Raw genomic sequence first — 25,825 nt, forward strand, 5'->3', positions numbered from 1 at the left:
CGTTTCACGTTCTATGCCTCTCTATATATAGTGCCCTCTTCTATACCCTTTCTTACGTATTTATCTCTTTAGAAAAACCTAAACAATTTCTCTCTATCCCCATCAAAAGTCATGCCGATTGTTCCTGTAAATTCAGAGAGGTTAGAGACCAGTGTTTTTGCGATACTAAGCTCTGGAAATCGTGAAAACTTCCCTGTTTTATACCCTGGTCCGTGTGACTTGCTTGACAGAACCAGCCCTACATGGTTTAAATTTTTAACTGATCTCTCCCATGTCATCCCGACGATTCTCGCAGAAGGATGGGTTCATGCATGGCCGACATACTGCGACATTCCCGATCATTTTAAGGAACGCTGGTTTCTTCAACTAGCTGTAAGGCCCGACATTTGTCCATATATATTAATATATAACAACCGTCTGTAATCATTGTAATTTTTTTTTGGTTGTAGCGGACAAACACATGGGATCGAAGGCATCATTTGACAGTTTGGCATCATTTTAATTGTGTGGCCAGAAGTCTATTTTGTTAGGTGGACTTGGTCGAAGGGAGGGGAGAAGCCAAATTGGATGCTAACCAACGTTTTGCGTGATCTCTGCCGCATGTTTGAAGAGTTTTGTCCAAATAATTTTGGTTCCTGAAAGTCATTTCGTGTCTGTATTTTGAACTTCATTATTTATGTTTCTGAATGTAATCTCGGCCACATATTTAATATAATTCAGCCGTAACTTGCTTTAATAACTCAGCCATAATTGTATTTTGAAACGCATTGTTCTGTTTCTGAATGTAATCTCGGCCACATATATAATATAATTAAGCTATAACTCAGCCATCATATTATTTTAATAAGTCAGACATATCGTATTTAAATAGCTCAGTCATCATTGTATTTTAATAAGTCAGACATATCGTATTTAAATAACTAATTCGTAATTTATTTAAAATAACCCAGCATCATTTTAATTTTAAGAGGCGGTATATGGGAAGTTTCTTCATTATGCGTGTTGGAAAATTTAGCTCCCATGATAATATCGAGACTCATTATTACGAGTTTTTAAATATATGGCTGGCACGCATGCATATATTTACAATTTCGAGACACTGATATTATATAGTATAATATATTCCATATATATCAAAAGAGAAACATTACGACATTTTAGGTAGCCATGTACATCACCATAATATGATCCTTAAAATCTCTCGAGAAAAATGTTAGTCCAGCTAAATATATAATAAACTTTTTATCAAACTACACATAAATTAATTATTAATATTTTCATTCTTTCCATAAATAAAAATTACGAAATTACCTAATATGGCTAAAGTATATATGAAAATTAATGATTTTGAATAATAAAGATTAGATAAATTAGTGTATCCTCTATAAATTTTTTTCAATTTTAACATATTAAAATAAATTAAACAACCACATTAACCATATAATATAAATTTAGATTTTCCGTATATGTTATATTTTAAATTTTCAAAAACGACTATAAATCACTAAAATTGTTAAAAGTCTCACATTGAAATTTTTATGAACCATATGGTTTAAAATATTTGTTATGACAAGATAAAAATGATTATAAAATCATATAAGTATGAAGACTCATTTAATAAATATTAAGATTAAATAAATATATATATATATATATATTAATATTGTTTAAATTAACTATATACCATATAAAATACATAAATATTTTAATTTTGAAAATTTCTTTGAACAATATTTTTTTATAAAAGTTTTGAAGAAACATTGACAATTTAATAGTTAAATTTTAAACTTTGCATTGAATTTGTTTATAAATTATAAATTACAAAAACTATTAAACATCCCACAATGAATTTTTTTGCTATCAGTGATTCAAAGTTTTTGTCATGAAAAAAATACAAATGATCAAAAAATGAGTAGAAAAAATTATTTAATAAATATTAATATTATACAAATATTAAATATCTTTGTTAATATCATTTAAATTTAATTATAGACCATATAAATAAAAAGTGTTTGTTTGGATCAATAAAATGAGAATTTATTACCACCACTAAAGCGACATTTTCAAAAATATCTTATTCATTAAGTGGCAAAAGACTCTTATACCCTTGTTATATATATATAATAAATCATTATTTAAAAAATAAAAAAATAAAAAATAAAAATAATATTATTTTTTATGTTTTCTAATTATACTTTTTCAAATTCGAACTCTTTTATAATTTTTTTTTTTATTTTGTTTTTGAAATTTGTTTTTATTTTTTTTCAAAATTTGTTTTTGAAAAAATGGAAAACTATGTTTAAACTATTTTTTTCATTTTTTTTATATTTTATAAGTAATTATTTATATATTTATTAGAATTTTAAATTTCACATTTCAAAGCCTTACGCACCCCTCAACTCTAAGTCCTAAGTTTAGATTAGTTAACCCTAGGGGTATAGGTGTCTTTTACCTTTCATTAAAAGCGATGGTAAAAGTGATTAGTGTAAATATGAAAAGTGATACTATGAATGTAGTATTTGTGGCAATCTCCCTTTATAAAATTTATTTATGTGTTCACATTAATTTAAAAATATACGAAATAGTTATTGAATTTATAATATTTAATATATATTTATTATTTCATAATATGTAAAATAATGAATATAATATGTAAAAATAATTTATATATAATGTTCATTTTGCGCAAGACGCAAAGTATAACCTGGTTTCTATAGTATCTCTGAAAGTTGAATTAAGTTTCATTATATAAAACTTGGTTCGACCGTTGACCATACCTAGTTTCTATAGTATATCTAAAAATTGAATTCAGTTTCATTATATAAAACTTGGTTCAACTGGAGACCAGTCTGGAAATAAAAGGAAAGAATAAGAAGTAAATTTAAAAGAATAAAAATGCAGGAACGAAAAAGAATGATTGTTTCATCTGAAATTTAACAAAGAATAATTTAGTTCTTTATTTTTTTTTACAGAAAAAAATGGCAGGAAAAATCATTCTTTGTGAATGATGTTTTTTTTTTTTTAAAACGTTAGGGAATGCATTATTCCTTGTCATTCTTTGGTCACTATTTACATCCTTGTATTGTGAGATATCAAACTAAGTCTCATATTAGAGAATTAGATAAATATTGTCTAATATATAAAAAGATGTTCAATTTTAACTAGTACGAGACCTTTTAGAAATGAACCAAAAAATAAATTTATGCGGACCAACCAGTTAGACCAAAAATGGACAATATCCTATTAATATGATAATAAATAGTTGGACATGGGCTCACATGTATTACATAGAAGAAAAAGAAGTAAATTATTAGTTAATTTGTTCGGATTTACCCTTCGTGCTACGTCTATTTAACCAAACGTTGTGGTAGCCTTCATGGAAACTACTCACAAGCCAAAATTCAAAGTTACTAACTAAAACTTGGCATATACTTTAGAAAGCCAAATTACTATTTTCCTTAACTTCTCAAACACCCAAGAAAACATTTTCAGTTATATCCTAAAACCCACCCCAAAACCCTCTTTTCCTCAAAATGGCCCCAGAGATTTCCGTAAACACGCTCAGTATATCCGAGAAGGTACATCTAGCACCTTCAAAGAGAGCTTACGTGACGTTTTTGGCAGGTGATGGGGACTACGTGAAGGGAGTCGTGGGATTAGCAAAGGGTTTGCGTAAGGTCAAAAGTGCTTACCCTCTTGTTGTTGCTATGTTACCTGATGTGCCTGAGGAACATAGGGAGATCTTGAGGTCTCAAGGCTGTGTCCTACGTGAGATTGATCCTGTTCATCCTCCAGACAACCAAGTTGAGTTTGCTATGGCGTATTATGTTCTCAATTACTCAAAGTTGCGTATTTGGAATGTAAGTATTTGGATTCTTAACAAAAAATCTAGTTCATCAAGATATATGATATAGTTTTTTTTACAGAAAAAAAAAGATATGTTATAGTTGAATATCTATGCGGCTTTACTTGTTGCAGTTTGAAGAGTACAGCAAGATGATGTATCTGGATGCAGATATTCAAGTCTTTGACAATATTGATAACCTCTTTGATTTGCCTGATGGGTATTTCCATGCCGTGATGGATTGTTTTTGTGAGAAAACATGGAGCCACTCGCCGCAGTATTCCATTGGGTATTGTCAACAGTGCCCGGAGAAGGTCACGTGGCCGGAAGATATGGAATCTCCACCACCCCCTCTGTATTTCAACGCTGGTATGTTTTTGTTTGAGCCTAGCCCCTTGACTTACGAGAGCCTCCTTCAAACCCTAGAGACCACACCACCTTCACCGTTTGCAGAACAAGTGAGTTACATTAAGTTTAATGATTATATATCTGATTATACTGAAGACCTCTGGTTTTGTTAATTTTGGTATTTGGTATATTTTTTGTAACTTTGCTTTGGCAGGATTTTCTCAATATGTTTTTTGAGAAAGTGTACAAACCGATCCCTCTGGTTTACAATCTTGTTCTTGCTATGCTTTGGCGTCACCCTGAGAACGTGGATCTGGAGAAAGTTAAGGTTGTCCACTACTGTGCAGCTGTAAGTAGTGACCCCTTTGCTTTACAAACCGGAGAAGGTTTTTTAGTTTGTTGCTGAATTTTGATTCCTTTTACTATTGATGATGAAATTGATAGGGATCCAAACCATGGAGGTACACAGGAGAAGAAGCTAACATGGACAGAGAAGACATCAAGATGTTAGTTGATAAATGGTGGGATGTATATAACGATGAATCACTCGATTTCAAGTCGAAAATCCCTGTAGATGTGGAAGAGACCGTTACAAAATCGACCATCCTAGCTTCGGTACTCGAACCGGAAATGACCTACATTCCTGCACCTTCCGCTGCTTGAGATGGTCTAGAAATAAAGTGCAAAAAGACTTGGCATGTTCCTCTATCTATTTTCCTTTGATATATATGTATACATAGTTTGAAATAGTATAAGCAGAAATAGAAACCCTTGCGCATTGAAATTACAGTTCTCAGGTTCCCTTTCTCGACCCGAGAGGTTATGAAATAGTATATGCTAGTGTGTAAGGTGTTACCTATAAGGAATTGGAGTATTTGTATTGCTATATCTATGTGAAGCTTTGCTAAAGATATATTTACTATTGGTGTGTTCTAATTTCTATATTGGTTACGCCTCCTAGTAGTCACTTAAAGTGTTTTATTGATTATCCCTCCATCATATTCTGTAAGCATGATTGAAAACAAACAGAACAGTAAGTGATGCAAAACTGTGTTCTTGGCCTTGGACAATCTGATATTGATTTTCTTAAAAAAGAATATGGAAGGTTTCTGTAGACAAGTCTGCACTTAGCCCGAGGATTCATCTCGTCCCGTGGTGGAAACATCTTTAAGAAATAAGAGATGCAATTCTAGGAGATATTGCAAAACCAAAAGATTAAACGAGTTTATCGTCCGATCCAACTTTAAGAACATTGTTGAAAGCTTCAACGACTTCTTTAATATGGATACTAAATTCTGACTCGAGTCTGTCTATACTATAACTTGAAAAATGATTATATTGATTTGTCATTTTATCCAAGATTTTAAGTTGATTCATTTGTTTTAATAAACAACTTTAATATATATATATATTCATTTGTTTTAATAAACAACTTTAATATATATATATATATATGATGTTATAATACAAATCGAATAAAATATATTTAAAATTTATATACTAAAAATAAATGCACATAACTTAAATATATTGTGGTTGGTAAATTTTGGTTAGGTTAAGTGGTAACCGAAATCAATATATTAGGATGACCGTATTTTTAGTAACCCAATAAGAAATGTATTTATAATGCTCCAAATTATGTTACTTTGCCTTGTTGAACCATTTTAAACTTAAATGATAATATTTTATCGGTAGATAAAAATAGAATTTTAAATTAATAGAGTAAATTATTTAAGACAATATCTTAATATATATCTATCTTATTAAACTTAGAAGTATCAATTGATAATGTTTGGAAACATGTGTAACATTTTATAGAAATATTGTTTGGAAATTGCTCAAAAAAAGATTGTTTGAAGATAGGAATAGAAGTTTAATATTTACATTCCATACCACTCTATTTTGACAAAAAATTGTACTTGAAACTTGTTTAAATAGCACATTAAATATCGAAACTAACTTACTTGATGCACACATCGAAATTGTTACAAGATTATAAACCAGTCATAATTTTGACGTGTGCAACAAGTAAGCTAGTTTCGATGTTTAATATGTTATTGAAATATGTTTCATTGTTTAAAGTGCTAGCATTTATGTTTCAAAGTTTAAAGTGTAAACTTTTTGCAAACGGTTTTTTATGCGATTTTCCAATTAACATAAATTTCGGCAGGTCTTCATTATGAATCTGTTAAAATATCATCGAAGCCCATTAGTAATATTTATTTGGGCCTCATAAATGAGAAATACCAACGAAACACATTGATATATCATATTAACGAAAATCTTACAAATATGTAAACAATAACTATGAACCCGAAAATCTTGCGGGGAATCTTCAACTTGCCATTCCATTAATCTTCTGAGAAAGCTTTGCTTCTGGCATATAGAATCTTATTTGGTAATTTTTAGTTAATTTACAGAGTACCTTCGGTTAGGGAAACAGATTGAAACTAGAAAGATCTTAACCGATAAAGTCAGATATAGGAAAGAACAGAGGAGAAAGAAAATATAACCATTTGAGATACAAACTTGAAACTCTTTGGGAGAAACACATAAATCCACAACAGAGGAAGTTTACGATTTTTCGATGAGATTTAGGTGAGAAGATGAGAGATCATCTTGCCAAGAGAGAGAGCAACACGTTAATAAGTTAGGTTTCAGGAAACAATTTTTTTTCCCGGAAAAAAACTGTTAGTATAGAGTTGTTGGCCACGTTTTTTTATTTTATATCAAGACCATACTCAATTTGTATTTGATTTATCTAAATTAATATAAAGCATAACTTAAAATTTAATAATTTTTACTATAAAGAGGTCAATGGCCCATGTACAAAAAATTGGTCCATTTTCTTATTATTAAATAAGTAAATGCATACAATATTAATAAAAATTTTTTTACTAATAACATAAATTTCAACTAAAAACGAATCAATTTTTTTTGTATCCTTATAATTTTATATTTCTAAAATATTCTAAACGAACTAAAAACACATTTACTATGCATGTTAATATTTAAAACCATTATGAGTTCTGTATAAATAATTATCCATTAATAAGATAGCTATATAATTAGTAATTTTTAATTTTTACACTTACAATAGTAGGGTTCAAGAACAATTTTGTATTAATAATGAAACAAAAACACAAAAAAATACATGACTATGTTAGTACTCATTTATATTCGTGTTACAAATACATTCAATATAATAATTATCAAGCTGTAATTTATAACATGGACCACAATTTCTAAAACCCAGTAATTACTAATTGTTATGAATTTATAAAGTTTTTTACTAATTAAGACAAACACCCACGCACCGTCTAGTTAATCATTATACTATCTAAAAGCAATACATATACAAGCTTTCGGCAAAAGAATAAGTTTTTCACGCGATATGTCTTTTCTTAAGAGTAAGTCGTCTCCTTTAATTCTTGTTGAAAGTATTGGTCTGTTTAGAAACTATTATAATATTAAATTTAAAGTGTTGCAAATACAAGAAAAATGTAAAAATGGGTTTGATTGAATTGGTGGTTTAAATACCGGGGTAAGTATAGTATTTGTACATCAAAATCACTGAATAATTTTTTTGGATTATAAAAAGTTCAGTTTTTACTTGATTAATATCTAATGATGTGTCTTTATGTTTCTTAATTTGAATTTTTATAGTTTATAATTATTAATTTTTATAACAACACACAATATATAAGAATAATATTTTAATATATATTATATTCATTGTATGGGTATTACGTTAATTATATAATAAATTATATATAATTATTCATTAAGGATATTAGAAACTTTCACAAATAATAATCTAAATAAAATATAATATTATTTAAAATTAAAATTTGATATTTTTGTAAACCGAATCATTTGAGAATGAATTTCTTTTTTTTTAAATAAAAAAATGAGTTGTTCACCTCTTTGCCGGGAACTTTTGCATTTGTTAAATAACACCTCCTAATGCGGATCAAACCCGAGCAGCAGAAAGCAGAAGGCTACTAACACTCTCTTTACCATTGCATTTCACTAAATCTCTATAAATTATTCAAACAAACCAAAAGTATACATCTGATTAAATTTTTCCCTAATCATGACTCCAAAAATCATGGTTCCTATTGCATCATGTCTTGATTCTAGGTCACTGGCCCAATTATTCGGTATTGGAAACCGTCTAGGCAAGAAAAGAAAAGCGACGTCCTACTCTTTATGTAGGAGGAATTATTTTATGGATTAATTATCTCGACATAACTTTTATTATTTTATTAATATATAATTAATGAATTCTCCCCCAAATTTTATTATTACAAACTTAATACTGTTTTACGCTTTGATTTTTGCGGTTAATGTCCTTTGAAGTGCATATGTAAAATCGTCTATATTTATATACTAGGTTAAGATCCGCGCCTTGCGCGGAATGAATATTATATATATAAACTATTATATATTATATGTTTCTAACATATTATGAAATAATAAATATATATTGAATAGTTAAAAAATCAGTAACTATTACTTATATAATTAAACTGGTGAGAACATATAAATAAATTTTATTAATCAAAAAAATATTTTTTCTATTTGATATGGTATATAATTAAATTTAAATTATGGTAACATGTATATAGTATATTTTAATATTAATATTTATTAAATGATGCATTTTGCTCATATTTTTTTATCATTTGTATTTGTTATAGCAAAAAATTTAAATTACTGATAACAAAATTTTCACTATGGGATTAATATATATATATATATATTCCTATATCTTTTATTTTGAAACGAGTATAAATGAGACTTTCAACTTATATGATTTTTTTAATTATTTGTATCATGTCATAACAAAAAATTTAAACCATGGATCACAAAATTTGAATGTGAAATTTTTAACAGTTTTAGTAATTTATACTCGTTTTTAAAAATTCAAAATATAACATATAAAAAAAAATTAATTTTTATTATATGGTTACTATGGTTGTTTAATTTATTTTAATAGTTTAAAATTAAACAAATATAATATAAGACACACTTATTTTTATCAAATCTTTTTTATTCAAAATAATTAATTTTCATATATATACTTTAGCCACATTAGGCAATTCTGTAATTTTATTTAAGGAAGTAATGCATCACATTAATAATGTATTTATGGTTAGTTTAATAAAAATCTTATTATATATTTAGATGGACCAACATATTTCTCTAAGTATTCTAAGAATCATTCTAGTGATGACATGTGACTACACAAAATGTTGTAATGTTTCTCAAATAATATATAGGGGATATTTCCTATAAATATTGATATGAAATTTTAAAGTGCAATATTGCATTATAGAATATATAAAGTAGATATGGTCAACTGTTAAAACTAGAAATATATATGATTTTTTTTGGAAATATTTTTTTTCTTAAGAATATGCTAACAAAAAAAGGTATGTACAAATACATTTCAAAAATTTCTTACATTGTACATTCTTAGAATAAGCAAAAAAAGGTATGGGAAAAAATATAATTCAAATTTCTTTTCATGATATATGAATGACATATGGACCAATAAGGTGTCACCACAATTTTACATTTCTATATGTGACTTAATTGGTGATAGCTTTCATCAGTAACATAAGTGTATATAATTCAGAGGCCAACGTCACAAGTTGGCACATACAAGCTTCATCAGAAAACTTCCTCCTATTTTAAATACTTCCAAACCCAACCTAATATTCCTTGGTTCCAAATGGCCCCATCCATTCCCATGGATCAAGTCATTTTAAAGCAAAATGCCCATCAACAAAGAGCCTATATGACATTCCTGGCAGGTAATGGAGACTATGTGAAGGGTGTAGTGGGTCTAGCAAAGGGTTTGCGTAAGGTTAAAAGTGCTTACCCTCTCGTTGTTGCTGTGATGCCTGATGTGCCTGAGGAACATAAAGAGATCTTGAGGTCTCAAGGCTGTATAATGCGTGAGATCGAGCCTGTATATCCTCCGGACGACCAGGTCTCTTATGCAAGGGACTATTACATTATTAACTACTCGAAGCTTCGTATTTGGAACGTAAGCATGTCTAAATCATTACAAACTGAAAACCAGAGCACTTTTTTATATATGTTGAAATCTAAGTTTCTGATTTATTTTAAACTTGTAGTTTATAGAGTACAACAAGGTAGTGTTCCTTGACGCGGATATTCAAGTCTATGACAATATAGACGAGCTATTTGATTTGCCAGATGGTTACTTGCATGGCGTTATAGGCTGTTTCTGTGAGAAAACATGGAGCCACACGCCCCAATACAAAATTGGATACTGCCAGCAGTGCCCGGAAAAGGTGAAGTGGCCGGTCGAGATGGAATCTCCTCCTCCACTGTACTACAACGCTGGAATGTTTGTGTTTGAGCCTAACCTCTCTACATATGAGAGCCTCCTCCAGACTCTCAAGGTCACACCACCTTCAGAATTTGCAGAACAAGTGAGTTATATGTTACATTTAAAATTCAGATTAAAATGATGCAAACATGTTTTCGTAAATATTAAAATCATACTTGGTTATTGAGAAAATAAAAGACATGAAATATTATTTTCCACTGATTCGAATGATGATGAATTGGTACGTGGGATTTTGGCAGGATTTTCTCAATGTGTTCTTCGAGAAAGTTTTTAAACCGATTCCATTGGTTTACAACTTGATTATGTCTGTACTTTGGCGCCACCCGGAGAATGTGGAGCTGGAGAATGTCAAAGTTATTCATTACTGTGCACCTGTAAGTACTCTCTATTGCTTACATACATGTCTTGATTCTGAATTTTTCATCCTTTTTATAAGTATTACTGGTGAATAATGGTAGGGATCCAAGCCATGGAAGTTCACTGGAGAAGAAGCTTACATGGACAGAGAAGATGTCAAAATGTTGGTCAAGAGATGGTGGGATATTTATAACGACGAATCCCTCGATTTCAAATCGTAAAGACCTGGTGAAGATGCGGAAGCCCTTTTGAAATATTTTGGCGTGGCATAAAGCCAAATTATGTTTACAATTACTGTTTTGGTGTGTTTGATTTCTATGCTTTAAGTTATATGTTTTCTTTGATTGTGTGGTGAGAATAAAATTTGTCAAACTATAATAATTCATGGCATTTTGCTAAAATATAACAAAAAAAAAACAGATCTATCGTCTTTTTATCATAGATTTTTGGTCGATATCTGGACCTTTAATATTTTTAGATTATTTGAAACATTAATAAAAATATTTAATAAACCAAAAAATTAAAAAAATGGAAATGATGAATTGTAACATACAATCACACATATAAAACATATTTTGTTGTCTGATTCTTGGTGAAATAGAATTTTGTTATTGTTCTACAAATACCGTATGTTATTTAGCTAATTATATAGTTATCTGCAAGACTTTTTTTTTTTGTGTGCACCAACTTCCTTAATCAGATCAACCCATGTTTGGTACAAAAGCGTTTAGAGCCTGCTTGGCTAAAAGATCAACAGAAGAAACAGAGTTCCTAGGAACCCAGTGAAAAGAAACAGAGTTATCTGCAAGACTTTAAATACGTAATTTACCTATTATGCAATCAACTATACAAACGTGGATATTATGTTACTTGGTCTCAGTTATTATGTGATTGTTCGTATGTTTACAAATTACAAGTCTACAAACCAAATCAATTAGTATTATAAGTAGAGTGTTATATATACAAAAATAAATTTATTGATTTGTAAATCATGAGAACAACAATTTTAAAATATTTATGAAATTTTTTTTTAATATCAAAAACGTATATTTTCCAACTATTGTATAAGAATTCACTTCTATTTGTACTAGATTTTTTAATCGCGCTACGCGCAGATAGATATTATATGTATTTTTCAATTCTAAAAAAAAAAGTATAATATTGTATTACATTATTTAAAGAATATAAAATAAGACTACATAACATAAATATATATTTAAAATTTTCTTTGTAGAAATTATTATGTTGTTTGATTGTTGTACTTGATTCAACATATTTACATAGTTATTTGTGATGGATGAATAACTATATTTTTATTATCAGTAAAAAATATATATTTATTATATAATATAAGAATTATTTACTTTTAAAACAAATTTGTCTCATGTTAGGGACTCGATTATAGACATATCATATTCGAATGAGACATTTTTACAATTATCAATCTTCTTAACAGTCAAGAAACAAATCTGAATATCAAAACATTATCTCATACGATCTCTTTGTGGAATAACTGTTCTGAAGAAATAGAATTTAGGCATCAAAAAGAACTGAAAATGGATGTGCAGATGTGTTATATAAATCATCTTTACAAAATACTATTCATAGTTCATATATCATTTATGTTCATCCTATTTTTTTGTCAATCATTTCTTAAACATCTTGAAATAACTGATGCTAATTAATAATAAACTTTTGGCTGGCAAAAAAAATCAAATTTGTCTAATTATCGCTTAAATATTTTATTAATATTATCTAAGAAGCTTTCAACTGATATCATAGTTTAATTTTTATTAGTTTTTTTTGTTAATTTCAGAGTTTTTTGTATTTAAGATTTTTTTCAATATTAAGCTTATATTTCTTTCACATAATATATATATATATATATATATATCATAAAAATTACCATCAAATCAGTTTTACTTATTTATTATTTTGTTTTTAATGAAAATACACTTTTTAAATAATTTAATTTAAAATAAAATTGTATATTAATTTTTTGTATTCTAACAATTTGATTGATTTAATTAATTTGCTTTGGTGGATAACGTAAAAAGTTTTCATATGAATCGGAAAAAGCAAGCTTATGTCGTTATATTATATTTATTTGTGTATATGGAATCTATAAATAATGCTAGTGTAATAAAGAAAGAACATTATTTTTTGTAACTTCAAAAAGATATATTATTACAATTTGAAATTATTGAAAATTGAATAAAATGGTAATTAAATAAATCTAATTGTTTTTCTTATCTTGTTATTGTTTTCTAATTGAAATTTGTTGTGTTATTGTTTTGTCTATAAATTACAAAATTTATTGAATTGATATATTTAATTATTGCACCCTTAAATAATATTTTATTAAGACATTAGAGAACTATGTTTTGAGTTGTTTTGTCAAAATTGTACAAAAATCTATGTTTTTTCATATTTGTCACAAAAATTTATATGTTAAACTTACTTTTACAAAATTCTTAAGTTTGTCACGAAAATAAAAATCTGTGTTTTTTCATATTTGTCAATGTTCTCACACTTTCAAAGAATATATTAGCTCACTTACTTATTTTTTTTACAAAACAAAGTATCGGAGTCTTGAAAGTTGAATCCATATTATTGTAAATGTACATAAGAGTTTGTGATTACATATTTAGTGATTCTTGTATATGTGTCCAAGAAAGTTTCAATGGCTTAGTGGTATCTGTCATATATTTATGTCATACTAACCCGGGTTCGATCATATACTTTGCATTATTTTTTCATTTTTTACGAAAAAATAAATGAGATGACGTGGCAACTTCGGATTTTCTGATTAGACGATTTTTTGTGCCTACGTGGACACTCTAAGAGGAGCTTATATCCCCTTTTTAGTATAGTATAGATTACATTATGATATACATATATTCTCCTAACATGTGGCATTACTGTAAACAGTTATATTGACACCACATTAGAGATTTTATGTCTCTATTAATCTGAACAAATATCTATTAGTCTGAAAAAAAAGTTGAGGGCTTATTTATTTTAGATCTGGACATTGTAACTTAAACCGAGATCCCAACTGAACATGGACAGAAGAATTTGAATCCATACTCAGTCCGGTATATAAATATCCTAATATATTTTGTAAGCTAGTATTTCAGATTATATGTATTATCCGAACCCAAAACATTTTGGAAATCCGGAAAAAAAAACTTTAAAACTCAAAATTTGAACAATGGCCGGGAGTATCACCCAAGGCGGTAAGGACTATATGTGCATTGTCATATAGCAAGCAAGAAATTTGTCATTCTTTTAACTGGTTTTTAACAATCCAGTTTTGTCCAAAAAAAAAAACAATCCAGTTAATCATATTATCTGGACACCAAGAAAAAACATCAGTTCCTCAATGACCAAGTTTTCTACCCAAAAAAAAACATGTCCCAATCCAACAGAGAAACAAATGTTCGTTCTCTTTGAGTTCCAACAATGTTTTTTTTAATGCAACCCAACAAGACCAAATGACAAGTCAGCAAGATTTCGTCTCTCAAGAAAAAAAAAATATCTTAAGAAAAAAGAAAAAAGAAAAAAAAAGAGACAACCAAACATTGCGGCACATTGCACATTGCTCAATGGAGAAGAAATACAAGTCAGACATGAGGATAGGTTAGATCCAAAGTAGTTGAACGTTGAACAACATCCTTTTAATTTACGTTTAATAAATAAATAAATAAAAACTCGAAAACAAAATTAAAAAAAAAAAGGAAGAAAAGATCATTTCGAAATAGCAGAGAAAAAAAAACGGGAATGGATCCAAAAGATTCTCGCTTCTCGACTCAAATCTCTCATTTGGCTCTCGACATCGGAGGTTAATTTCTCAAACCTTTAGATCCGATTCTGCTCTGGGGCTCGTCGTCTCGATTGATCCGGAAAATTGATTTTCTATCGCAGGGACTTTGATAAAGCTTGTCTATTTCTCTCCTAATGGAGACAATTGCGAAGACGGAAGCATCGTCGTTGGTAATAATGGTTGCTCGGCCGTGCAAGGGAGGCTTTGTTTCGCCAAGTTTGAGACCAGAAAAATTGATGATTGCTTAGATTTTATTCGATTGAACATTCTTCAACATTCCGGTTAGTGTTGTTGAATCAGATTTTTTTTTAATGTGTAATTCATAAGCTTTCTTGCTTTTTATTTTATTTTGGAGTAATGATTAGTGTGAAACACATGTTGCTTGTAAGAACCAGATCATAAAACACCATTAGTAGTGTTCTTTCTCAATAATCACGCCTGTTTTAATTAGTTTGTCTTTGATGCTTTTCTTCTCTTAGAATTATAGTATTTTTAGGAAATGGAGGCAAAATAATGTCTTTTTCTATTATTGATTCCTTTTATTGTAACTATTCAGGTGTGCAGCATCCGAATGGCACAGAGCGCGATAAGCTTTCTGTTAAGGTAATAGATATCTGTTATCTAAAGCTGAGCAGTGAAGGAATGTTGGCGTTGAAGTTTATAGTAATGCTAATTGGTAATGATGTTCCAAAAGGCCACAGGTGGTGGAGCATTTAAGTTTGCTGATTTATTTAAGGAGAAACTTGGGATTGTCTTTGATAAGGAAGATGAGATGCATTCTCTTGTTTGTGGTGTCAATTTTCTCCTAAAGGTTGGATTTTTATTTTTCTATCTAATCATGATTATGCAATTGTTGCATAGCTACTAATCCATAACAGATAAGCTATTGTTGTATGCCGGCTTATACCTGAAGTATGAATCTGATATTGCAGACAGTGCCAAGGGAAGCATTTACCTATTTGGATGGACAAAAGGAGTTTGTCCAGATCGACCATAATGATTTGTATCCATATCTCCTTGTTAATATCGGCTCTGGCGTTAGCATGATCAAGGTTTTACTATGGTTTTGGCCTTTTCTCTGATCACTTTTTTAGCAAGTAGAGCAACAATGGTTCTTACTCTCAAGCTCGTTCTTTTGTAGGTCGATGGAGATGGAAAGTATGAGCGAATCAGTGGAACAAGCCTTGGTGGAGGCACATTTTTAGGTCTTGGAAAGCTTTTGACAAAATGCAAGAGGTAACTTTCTTTCTTATTCTAAACGTTATTCATGCAGTTTCCTACTTTCATGAGTATAACTAATATCATTAAGTTTCAGTTTTGATGAGCTGCTGGAGTTAAGCCACCAGGGTAATAACAGAGTAATTGACATGCTTGTTGGTGATATCTACGGTGGAACAGATTACTCAAAGGTAAACTGATTAATATTTGTTTTGCTAATGTTTTGCATTGGTATCATAAAAAACAAATTTTCATTCTTTTTCTTTTGGTAGATTGGTCTCTCCTCAACAGCAATCGCTTCCAGCTTCGGGAAAGCGATTTCTGACGGGAAAGAACTTGAAGACTACCAGCCAGAAGATGTTGCAAGATCACTTCTAAGAATGATATCTAACAACATCGGTCAGGTCGGTTCCTGTAAGCATTTTCATGCACTTTAGAATACTCTAAGCTTATAGATTTTGGATCATCTTCTCTCTCTCTCTCTGCAGATTGCTTACTTGAATGCACTTAGATTTGGTCTTAAACGTATTTTCTTTGGTGGGTTCTTCATCCGCGGGCTTGAGTACACCATGGACACAATATCTGTTGCTGTTCATTTCTGGTAAACCTAAGACTGATACTACTTTTATAAACCTTTCAGACCAAAGACTAAAGTTTTGTCATTTCAGGTCGAGAGGTGAGGCAAAAGCAATGTTCTTAAGGCATGAAGGGTTTCTTGGAGCTTTAGGTGCTTTCACGAGCTACAAAGATCAGAGCCATAGTACCGACTTGAAACCTCATCACCATACTGTGGAAAGAGCAGTTCTTAAGTGTTCAGATGATGATAGCTTTCGACACACCCCAGTAACTGCTAATGTAAATGATGGTGAAGCCATTGAATGTAGCATCAATCTAGTTTAGTCACTTGGTGCAGTGATCACCTGTTGTATCGTTATGAAATCAGTGTACAAAAAGTGTCTTTTAAAGTTATTGGTACGAGGTCAAGATGCGCTCATTAATAGTCAATTTGTTGGTACAAGACTGTTTATGTAAAGATGAATATATATATATCCAAGGTAACCAGTAACTGAACCGGAAAACCAATCCGAAAATCGAACCATATTTTAAGCACTTGTTTGATACGGTTTTTCTTTTGTTTATACCCCTAAACCGAAACTTAAAACTTGTTGTAGAATCACTTTTAAAATATTTCTTTTGTTTACGGTTTTTCTTGTTTTAAAACGGTTTTTCTTTTGTTTACGGTTTTTAAGCACTTGTTTTAAAACGGTTTTTCTTTTGTTATGAACGGTGACCAGAGAACGGCGAAGAATAATGCATTCCCTAACGTTCCTGAAAAAAATCACCATTCACAAGGAATAATAATTCTTTATCATTCCCTTTTATTTCTTTTTTTTGTAGAAAATTAAAAAACAAAAGTATTCCTTCTTAAAATTGATAAGGAACAAACATTACTTTTCATTCCTGATATTTTATTCCTGAACATTTCTTTTTTATATGTTCCTCTTGTTTCCCGAATGGTCACCAGTCAGACCTTGTGTAGAATTAAAATATAAATCCGAGAAATAACCGATTTCTGCCAATTCCATCGAACCAACATCAAACCAAACCCGGGAACATCAAACCAAAACCGGGAATTGGTATTTATTAGTTGTACCGGTACGAAGCTAACATTCTACATTTTCTGCAGGCTTTACACGTGTCAACATATCTGACTGTCTTCTCCCCCTTTGATTTTTTTTTTTTCATTCGATTCCTTAGTTCGTCGATTAGAGACTACCGTCGCTACTTCGCCGCGGACTCTTCACCGGAATCAGGTATATTAGAAGTTATCCGGAGAATCGAATCTCTTTATCTATTCTCTTTCGCAGATGCTTTAGAAGTTAGATTGATCTCAGGTCAAACCAAATCTCATCTCGTTTCGTTTACACACCGATCGATTCTGATACCTTCCGTGATCTTCTTCATCGCAGTAGATCTACGTTCTCAGAGCTTTGATTTGTTGTTCGAATCGGGAACCAAATGGTACGGATATTCAATTTGTATCTTCAATTGACATTAGTCCTAATTAGATTCGATTGGATCTTCTGCTTCGTTGATCTGTAAGCCTGCATCACCAATTTGGATGCACTTCTTGCAGCAACGAGTCTCTTGTTAACTCTGTGAGACTCATTTGATTCCATGGTTAAAACGCTCTTTCTCAGGTGTATCACTCGAGCTTTGTGGAAGAAGACGGGATAACAAAGGCGTGTGGCTGTCCTTTGCTTCCTCTCAAGAGCCATATCAAGGGTCCTGCACCTGTTTCAGAACAAGGTATTCATCATCTTCGAATGTAGGCAACGAAAGATCATTTACATGATTGTTGTTTATATATATATGCAGATAGGACTGATATAGTGGATGAGGCAATCACGTTCTTCCGCGCGAATGTCTTCTTCACAAACTTCCCTATCAAAAGCCCTGCTGATAAGCTCCTTATTTACCTGACCTTCTACATAAACGTGGCGTTGAAGAGGCTCGAAGGGTGTAGAACATTGGCTGTTGGAACTAAGGCGATTATCAACTTGGGTTTAGAGGATATCCCTGTTCCTGGAGAAGCTGGGTTTCCGTTTCCAGGTCTCTTTTCACTTCCTTCGTCCCAGGAAGAAGCAGGTACATGTTAATAGGTCTGTTTTTGATCCTCACTGGCTAACTAACTCTTTGAGCCCTCTTGTTTTGTTGGCTTCGAAATGTCAGATCTTTTCAGGAACTATCTGAAGCAGGTTCGAGAGGAGACTAGTGGGAGGCTACTGAGCGTGGCGTATAGAGCTAATGGGACACCGAACAAATGGTGGCTTGCATTCGCCAAGAGGAAATTTATCAACGTGGTTCTCCTCTAAATCTTCATCACTGGTAAGTTTTGAAACAAGCTTAGATCCACCTTAATTTGTGTTTTGAGTTAAGACATACCAGTTAAATTATCTTAGAACAGCCTCAGCCTCTACATTTCAAGCTTATTAAGTTCTTTTAGTCTGGTTTTTAATAATGTAACAGTTGTTATTCTTCATTCATTGCAGCCCCATTACAAATGAAGGGTTCCCAAGCCACTCGAGATCATGAGCACTTTCGCCTTTAGCTGAAAATTTTGTATTAGAGAAGAAAGCTTTCTCTCTGGATCTCTCTATATACATAGATATACGTTAGACTGTAAGAGTTTGTGACAGACTGACAGTGTAGTATTTCATACGACTGTTTGGTGATACAAGATCAAAGTTACTGAAAATTCTTTTGTTATTACTTTAGATTATTAGCAGAGATCATGTCCAAAGTATTCAGAATATACACAACTTTGTCTGAACCTATCAGGCATTGGTGCACACGTTTCCATCGCAAACCAAACCATCAATATACTTTCTTTCACAGCCTCAACGCTGGTTGCTTTTGTCTTCTCTTTCAGAGCGATGAAACTCAAAGTCGCATTTGTGTCAGTTAACCAAATTTTCCTCGCTCTTATCACATGTGTAAACATTAGCAAGAATCAGCTCTTAGGCGACTCTTATGCCTATCCTATCTTACTTAGCTCCAATTTCTTTGAAACGTTCCTCACTAAGATGGTAAGCATCAGCTCCATTGGCTCCCGCAAGGTCCCTTTCTTCTTTTGTTACAGTTTTTCCTAGTTGGTCTTGGAGCAGCTAACATTGACGATTTCATGGGATCACCAGATGATTCCGGGTCACAGACATTGGAGATGAAGAAAAACTCAAAAGCTTCATTCTTGTCGTGCTTTGTCGTAAAAGAAATTACAGCACGGATGACCAAAGTAAGCTGATAAGTACAAAAGAATGGTTGTCACTGTCACTACCAGATCAGAAACAAGCATCTGAGAAAAGAAAGTCAAAATTTCAAAGGTTAGTAGTTCAGATCGGCGTCAAAGAACAATGTTTAATTACCGAGGCAAGAAGTAATATATTTAGGAACGCCATGCAAAGTGTTGGATTACAACCAACTAGCTAGGGTGTAAATTGTACTATCAAACAATTCGGGAAAAACTTAAAATAGTTTCAAAATTTTGGGGCTCAAAAACCTTAACTTTCATCAACACTTGAATATTTTTTTTTTTTTGTCAACAACACTTAAATAATTTACTTTCGGATTGTTTTTTGGGCAATTGTCAATAATAACACCTTTTGAAGTTTTCCTCCCCAAACTAGCACTCAGGATCAGAAGTCACAAAAATAGGTTTCATTAAAGGGGTAATTTACCTTTATACCCTTTGTTATAAGAATAGAAAAAAAAAACATTTCATTTCATTCGATCGCGAATCGTGTCGTCTCCTCTCGGGAATCTTCAAACCCTCACCGGCACTGTCGTCTCCGACTCGGGAATCGTCGTCTCCGGCTCGGGAATCATCTTCTCCGACTCGGGAATCGTCGTCTCCGGCTCGGGAATCATCTTCTCTGACTCGGGAATCGAAGTCTCCGGCTCGGGAATCATCTTCTCCGGCTCGCTAATCGTCTTCTCCGGCTCGCTAATCATCTTCTCCGGCTCGATAATCATCTTCTCCGGCTATCTAATCATCAGCGTCACACTCTCTACTCTCAAAATCGGTAACTTTTTAAAATTAGGGTTTTTGAATTAAAATTTGGGAAGCTTGCGTTTTGATTTTGATTTGTGTGTTACTCGTTCTTATTAACAAGCGAAGCAAATGAAGATTTTTGTGTTGTTTTGTATTTGTGTTATTTCAGGAAAGCCTTCCAGAAAAGTTTGAAATTTTTTTTTTCCTTGTTTACGCAGGATAGAAACAAGATGGGAGATTCAGTACCTCTAAAACTAGCACTGCCAGAGCTGAAGTATCCTATTGGTTCACAGCCAAAAGAAAAGTCAGCAATCAACCAATACTCTGGTTCAGATTATATCTCTATTGTCAAAAGCATCCTAAAACCAGATGAGATGATAAGAGTCCGAGGATCATTTCTGGGACCTGTAATGAAGCTCAGTGAGAGAGGATTGAAGTTATCAGCAAAGATAGTCTACGCCATTCTCACTAGAAGCATCGTTTCTGTCAAGGAGAATGAAGCCTGGTTCCATTTCGGTGCGCAGCCAATGAGGTTCTCTATAAGAGAATTTCATATGATGACAGGCTTGAAATGTAGTGGTGCATTAGAAGGACCACGAAGGGAAACCGAGAGATTTAATTGGGAATTGCTAAAGGGGCGTAGTCATAAGTTAAGTGACGTGGTGGACCAGCTCAGAAACACAAGAGAAGATGCTTCTGAGGAGAGAATATGCCTCGCAATGCTCATCTGGTAGAGAGCATATTATTGCGGAAGAGCAAAGGAGGGAGTTTTCCTTTGGAATATGCGAAAAATGCACAGGATATGACATATCCATGGGGAAAAGAGGCTTACATTGTGCTCCTGAAGTCAATTCAAAACGCTGTCGCGAATCATTTGGAGAATAAATCCAAATTTGAGTTGCAAGGTTATCCTCTAGTATTCCTTCTTTGGATACTAGAGTCGATTCCTTTGCTAAGGAATAAGTTCAGTAAGTGTGTACCAACAGTTGAGGTTCCTGGGCCGACTTACTTGTGTGAAAAATACACTGAGATAGAGAATCCATCACTTGATAGGGTTTTACAGGTTGAAGCTGATACAAAGGTAAGCTTTTCCAAGTATATGTTTCTCAGTTTATTTGGCTTCTTCTTTTTAATATGTTTCTCATTGGTCTTTTTTTGAAATATTCTCAGCTGAAGGTCCATTGCATACTACCTTCTATTCCTCATGATCCAGAAGATGATATCTCCATTGAAGACAAATATAGTGACGAGTTGGAAACAGTGAAAGATGTAACAAAGAAAGGGTACAAGATTACAGCCGATGACTGGGAAAATAGGTGTGTAGACACATTTGACACATTGGATGCTCTTATTCAAATGATGGCAAATAAGGAGACTGGCCAAGCTTCTACTCCGATTGATGAGGATTCAGTAAATGAAAAAGTGAACAGGATCATCACGGTAATGGAGGAGAATCTGAAGAGCATGAAGGATCGAATGTCATTACTGGAAGAAGAAAACATACATCTTAGAGCTCGTGTGTCAGAGTTGGAAGGAAACAGCAATGTTTTTCCCACTAACGTGACACAAAAGGTAAATTCTCAAAACATCTTCTTTTACATTTGCATTTTCAAGTATTTTTTGGAAGATCTTGTACATATTCTTGAATGCCTTCCTAATATTTGACAAACAGCGATCCAGTGGGACACCTTTATCTCCAATGTCTCACACGCAACCATCCAGTGGGACACCTTTATCTCCAATGTCTCACACGCAACCATCGAGTGAGACACCTTTATCTCCAATGTCTCAACAGCCTAATTTGACACATGAGGTATGTAACCAATAAATATTGTTGAGTTTTGAAGTAATATTTGGAAAGCTTTTGTACTTCTTGAATGCATTCCTGATTTTTGCAGGAGACAATGATTGAATCAGCTGCATCTCCAAAGTCTCAACAAAATGAGGTATATGCTCAAAAATTTTTAAGAAAATATTTGGAAATTCTTGTACAAAATCCTGAATGCCTTCCTGATTTTTGCAGGATTACACGCAATCATCGAGTGAGACGCCTTTATCTCCAATGTCTCAACAGCCTAATTTGACAAATGAGGTATGTAACCAATAAAATATTGTTGAGTTTTGAAGTAATATTTGGAAGCTTTTGTACATATTCTAGAATGCATTCTTGATTTTTGCAGGACACAATGAATGAATCAGATGATGAAACTCCTGCCCTTGATACTCAAGTATTCTCTCCTAATCTGACAAAAGAGGTATATGCTCAATGATATTGTTTTCACAGTTGGAGTTTACAAATTAGTTTTGGGTGATTTTTTTTTACATATAAAGGCTTTTCTGATTTTTGACAGAAAGAAACAGAAACGTCTACCGGTGAGAGGCCATCCAATCCTAATCAAGATGGAAAACCAGATGATGAGGTAATATTTATTCTAGAAATTATAGTTGAATGTATTCATGATGGCCATTCCTGATATTTTTTTGCAGATTGTGAGAGAGAAATTAACAAGTGAGTCACCTGCTAGTCAGAGTCAAGTTTTGCAGAAAGAAACAGTAGAAATGAATGAGACACCTTCTTCTCCAATAGCTCCAAAGAGTATTGAAACTCCCGTTTATACTCCAAGTCAGACTCAGCAGGTACATGGTCAAAAAAAATCTTGGATTTTTAAGTTAATGTTTGGAAGCTTTAGAACGTACTCTGGATTGACTTCGTGATAATTTTTACAGATTGAGAGAGAGCCATCGGATGACACGCCTGCCCTTGATACTCAAGTTTTTACTCCTAATCTGACAAAAGAGGTATATGCTCAATGACAGTTGGAGTTTACAATTAGTTTTGGGTGATTTACATATATAGACCTTTCTAATTTTTGGCAGAGGGAAACACAAACCTCTACTGATGAAACGCCACCCAAAACTAATCAAGGAGAAGGAAAACCAGATGATGAGGTAATATTTACTCTAGAAATTATAATTGAATGTATTCATGATGGCCTTTCCTGATATTTTTTGCAGATTGTGATTGAGTCACCTGCTGCTCAGACTCAAGTTTTGCAAAAAGAAACACTGGAAATGAATGAGACACCTTCTTCTCCAATATCTCCAAAGAGTATTGAGGCTCAAGTTTTTACTCCAATTCAGAAACAGCAGGTAAATGTTCAAAAAATCTTGGAGATTTCAAGTAATGTTTGAAAGCTTTTGTACGTGTTTTTGATCCCCTACCTGACTTTTTTTTGTTTTTTTTGCAGACGGTAACAGAGGAAACGTATGAGGCTACACAGCCATTGACTGAGATCATTTCAGCAAACAATAAAAAGGTAAGCATAGAAATGTCTTTCATAAGTACAACTTGAATTTTAAATTGTAGAAACTTCTTCATAACTACCTCTTTTATTTTACTGTTATTACAGGAGGATACACATGCTGTGCATTACAGACCTTCCTCTCCATTGTCTTCACTAATTGCACTAGTTATTGAAGAAAATAAGAATGCTTTGGTAAGAAGAAATATTTAAAATGTTTAGGTAATATTTTTCTATTCAACTAACTCTTACCATTTACTTTTGTCTTATAGAGTGAGACAGAAACTGCGACCCAATATTTTTCTACAAGTGAAGGAGAGCATTCACAATCAAGCAGAAAGAATCAAGCGAAGAATATCTCAAGGATACTACAGAACCTACTACTGAGCTAGTTTCCACAGATGTTTCGAAGACACAGCCTCTTACTCCGCAAACACAGCACCTTCAGACAAGTGAGGGAGATCAATCCGATGAGACACCATCAGAGCAGAATCAAGCAGAAGAAAATCTCAAGGATACTACAGAACCTACTACTGAGCTAGTTTCCACATATGTTTCGAAGATGCCGCCTATTACTCAGCAAACAGAGCATCTTCAGACAAGTGCTATAGATTTTTCAGAAAAAAACGAGGTATGCATCGAGTATATTTGATCTTTAATTATTATTCTAACAATTTAAAACCGCTGATGTTACTGAATCTTCATTTTTAATAGGTTGAAGTAAGCAGGCTTCTAGCTCACTTTCAAATAGGCGCAGAGGTTGAAATTTTGTCTACTGATGACGAAATATGGTATCCAGGAAAGGTTGTTGATCTTAAACTGTGTGAAGGACTAGAGGAGCTGACAGTTGAGTACACGACACTCTTCACAGACCAACATAGACTTCAGAAACTTCAGGATACTATCACGGCTGACAAAATACGTCCTGCAACACCAACTAGTGACCAAAAATCCTTTGAGATGATGGATAAGGTAGAAGCCTTCTACAACAATGGCTGGAGCAGCGGACAAATTAGCATGGTACTTGGTGATAACACATACTCGGTGTGTCTCTATACTTCTATGGAAACTATTCTATTCAAACATTCAGATTTGCGAATTCATAGAGAATGGAAAGATGGAGTCTGGAAGATGGCAGATAAGGTAAATCATAACTAGAATTATACTTCACGTGAATTGTTTGATATACATACATTTTAGTTTCAGGAATGGTTTCCAGAAATTCCGATTGCAACAAATTTGATAATATTTTGCTTGGTGTCTATTGTTTGATTAAAGGTGAAGCCTGATAAGAAAAGGAAAGCTGCTGCCTCATCACAAAATTCAGGAATGGATAATGTTTTCCTAAGAAGGAGCGAGAGGGTGCCTAAACGATCTAGAGACACAAAAACTCCATTCAAGTCTGACAGAAATCCGGCTTTAACTGTAATACCTGAGATTATACCTGCAGTTGATCCGTTTTCAACTCCTGCGGAACATAAGCTTTCAAGGCTTCAAAATTGGATGACATTAAAGCCCGGCATGCATGAAACGTAAGCATGTTTCTGTCCTTGTCTATATATTCTTATATTTATGTATAAGAGGTTTGGTAATTCCTTTGAATCTTTAATCGACTGCAGGTCCCTATCAATCAATGATAATAAGATAAGGAAATCTTTCTTTCAAAGCATGGAAAATGCAAAAAAGGACCTTAAGAAAGAGGTAATTTGTTTACATATGTTCTTGCCTTGAGCTTTTTTTTTAAAAAAAAATTCAGGAAGGATTTGTTTAGTTTCAGGAAATTATATAGTAACAAATTAGATAATGTTTGCCTTTTTTTTTGCAGCACATTGATGGAGCCTTTGCAATGCTAAATTGCAGAAGAAATGAGAATGCTGCTTGGTTCCACAACTACAAGATTCCAAAGGCGTGCTTCCTACCTATGGAGTTCTTGCATTGCTTGCTCTCTGATGATTTGGCTTACAAGAAAGAAAAGGTCAAAGGTAAAAAG

The 25,825-nt window shown here is 32.4% G+C and overlaps 5 protein-coding genes across 9 annotated transcripts; all 5 read left to right on the forward strand.

Annotated features, from left to right (window-relative positions):
• Nucleotides 1-223: 223 nt before the first annotated feature.
• Nucleotides 224-5,134, forward strand: LOC103838508 (galactinol synthase 4). Its single transcript, XM_009114961.2, has 4 exons — nucleotides 224-3,860; nucleotides 3,979-4,302; nucleotides 4,407-4,541; nucleotides 4,637-5,134. The coding sequence occupies exons 1-4, from the start codon at nucleotides 3,534-3,536 to the stop codon at nucleotides 4,853-4,855; spliced, it is 1,005 nt and encodes a 334-aa protein (XP_009113209.1). The 5' UTR covers nucleotides 224-3,533; the 3' UTR covers nucleotides 4,856-5,134.
• A 4,208-nt stretch (nucleotides 5,135-9,342) lies between these two features.
• LOC103838509 (galactinol synthase 4-like) lies at nucleotides 9,343-12,397 on the forward strand. The gene is made up of 4 exons (XM_009114962.3): nucleotides 9,343-10,250; nucleotides 10,342-10,662; nucleotides 10,820-10,954; nucleotides 11,039-12,397. The coding sequence occupies exons 1-4, from the start codon at nucleotides 9,933-9,935 to the stop codon at nucleotides 11,156-11,158; spliced, it is 894 nt and encodes a 297-aa protein (XP_009113210.1). The 5' UTR covers nucleotides 9,343-9,932; the 3' UTR covers nucleotides 11,159-12,397.
• Nucleotides 12,398-14,184: 1,787 nt separating this feature from the next.
• LOC103838510 (pantothenate kinase 1) lies at nucleotides 14,185-17,060 on the forward strand. Its single transcript, XM_009114963.3, has 10 exons — nucleotides 14,185-14,781; nucleotides 14,865-15,044; nucleotides 15,320-15,366; nucleotides 15,458-15,574; nucleotides 15,696-15,815; nucleotides 15,905-15,999; nucleotides 16,079-16,172; nucleotides 16,254-16,385; nucleotides 16,470-16,582; nucleotides 16,650-17,060. Exons 1-10 carry the CDS (start codon nucleotides 14,721-14,723, stop codon nucleotides 16,879-16,881), a joined length of 1,191 nt encoding a protein of 396 aa, XP_009113211.1. The 5' UTR covers nucleotides 14,185-14,720; the 3' UTR covers nucleotides 16,882-17,060.
• Nucleotides 17,061-17,646: 586 nt separating this feature from the next.
• LOC103838512 (actin-related protein 2/3 complex subunit 3) lies at nucleotides 17,647-19,259 on the forward strand. Of its 5 annotated transcripts, none has more exons than XM_009114965.3 (6): nucleotides 17,647-17,795; nucleotides 17,952-18,003; nucleotides 18,183-18,291; nucleotides 18,361-18,630; nucleotides 18,715-18,870; nucleotides 19,035-19,259. In XM_009114965.3, exons 2-5 carry the CDS (start codon nucleotides 18,001-18,003, stop codon nucleotides 18,855-18,857), a joined length of 525 nt encoding a protein of 174 aa, XP_009113213.1. In that variant the 5' UTR covers nucleotides 17,647-17,795; nucleotides 17,952-18,000; the 3' UTR covers nucleotides 18,858-18,870; nucleotides 19,035-19,259. The 5 variants fall into 5 exon arrangements, with proteins under 5 accessions (XP_009113213.1, XP_033135501.1, XP_009113214.1 ...); XM_033279610.1 differs by having other exon boundaries at nucleotides 19,012-19,254; XM_009114966.3 differs by having other exon boundaries at nucleotides 17,661-17,795; nucleotides 17,877-18,003.
• Nucleotides 19,260-21,207: 1,948 nt separating this feature from the next.
• Nucleotides 21,208-24,012, forward strand: LOC117128081. Its single transcript, XM_033279608.1, has 2 exons — nucleotides 21,208-21,614; nucleotides 21,704-24,012. The coding sequence occupies exons 1-2, from the start codon at nucleotides 21,243-21,245 to the stop codon at nucleotides 22,196-22,198; spliced, it is 867 nt and encodes a 288-aa protein (XP_033135499.1). The 5' UTR covers nucleotides 21,208-21,242; the 3' UTR covers nucleotides 22,199-24,012.
• The last annotated feature ends 1,813 nt before the right edge of the window (nucleotides 24,013-25,825 follow it).

This window comes from Brassica rapa, chromosome A09 (assembly GCF_000309985.2).
Source record: "Brassica rapa cultivar Chiifu-401-42 chromosome A09, CAAS_Brap_v3.01, whole genome shotgun sequence".
NCBI classification, from domain to species: domain Eukaryota; kingdom Viridiplantae; phylum Streptophyta; class Magnoliopsida; order Brassicales; family Brassicaceae; genus Brassica; species Brassica rapa.

What these genes read in the sequence shown, in the direction of transcription:
- LOC103838512 (XM_009114965.3), top strand. An exon ending in TGCACCTGTTTCAGAACAAG is followed by an intron (nt 18,292 to 18,360) that starts GTATTCATCATC and finishes ATATATATGCAG; the next exon opens with ATAGGACTGATATAGTGGAT. An exon ending in TTCGTCCCAGGAAGAAGCAG is followed by an intron (nt 18,631 to 18,714) that starts GTACATGTTAAT and finishes TCGAAATGTCAG; the next exon opens with ATCTTTTCAGGAACTATCTG.
- LOC103838508 (XM_009114961.2), top strand. Translation starts at nt 3,534, where the DNA reads ATGGCCCCAGAGATTTCCGTAAACACGCTCAGTATATCCGAGAAGGTA. An exon ending in CTTCACCGTTTGCAGAACAA is followed by an intron (nt 4,303 to 4,406) that starts GTGAGTTACATT and finishes TTGCTTTGGCAG; the next exon opens with GATTTTCTCAATATGTTTTT. An exon ending in TTGTCCACTACTGTGCAGCT is followed by an intron (nt 4,542 to 4,636) that starts GTAAGTAGTGAC and finishes TGAAATTGATAG; the next exon opens with GGATCCAAACCATGGAGGTA.
- LOC117128081 (XM_033279608.1), top strand. Translation starts at nt 21,243, where the DNA reads ATGCCTCGCAATGCTCATCTGGTAGAGAGCATATTATTGCGGAAGAGC. An exon ending in AGGTTGAAGCTGATACAAAG is followed by an intron (nt 21,615 to 21,703) that starts GTAAGCTTTTCC and finishes AAATATTCTCAG; the next exon opens with CTGAAGGTCCATTGCATACT.
- LOC103838509 (XM_009114962.3), top strand. Translation starts at nt 9,933, where the DNA reads ATGGCCCCATCCATTCCCATGGATCAAGTCATTTTAAAGCAAAATGCC. An exon ending in CGAAGCTTCGTATTTGGAAC is followed by an intron (nt 10,251 to 10,341) that starts GTAAGCATGTCT and finishes TTAAACTTGTAG; the next exon opens with TTTATAGAGTACAACAAGGT. An exon ending in TTATTCATTACTGTGCACCT is followed by an intron (nt 10,955 to 11,038) that starts GTAAGTACTCTC and finishes GAATAATGGTAG; the next exon opens with GGATCCAAGCCATGGAAGTT.
- LOC103838510 (XM_009114963.3), top strand. Translation starts at nt 14,721, where the DNA reads ATGGATCCAAAAGATTCTCGCTTCTCGACTCAAATCTCTCATTTGGCT. An exon ending in TATCTAACAACATCGGTCAG is followed by an intron (nt 16,386 to 16,469) that starts GTCGGTTCCTGT and finishes CTCTCTCTGCAG; the next exon opens with ATTGCTTACTTGAATGCACT. An exon ending in TCTGTTGCTGTTCATTTCTG is followed by an intron (nt 16,583 to 16,649) that starts GTAAACCTAAGA and finishes TTGTCATTTCAG; the next exon opens with GTCGAGAGGTGAGGCAAAAG.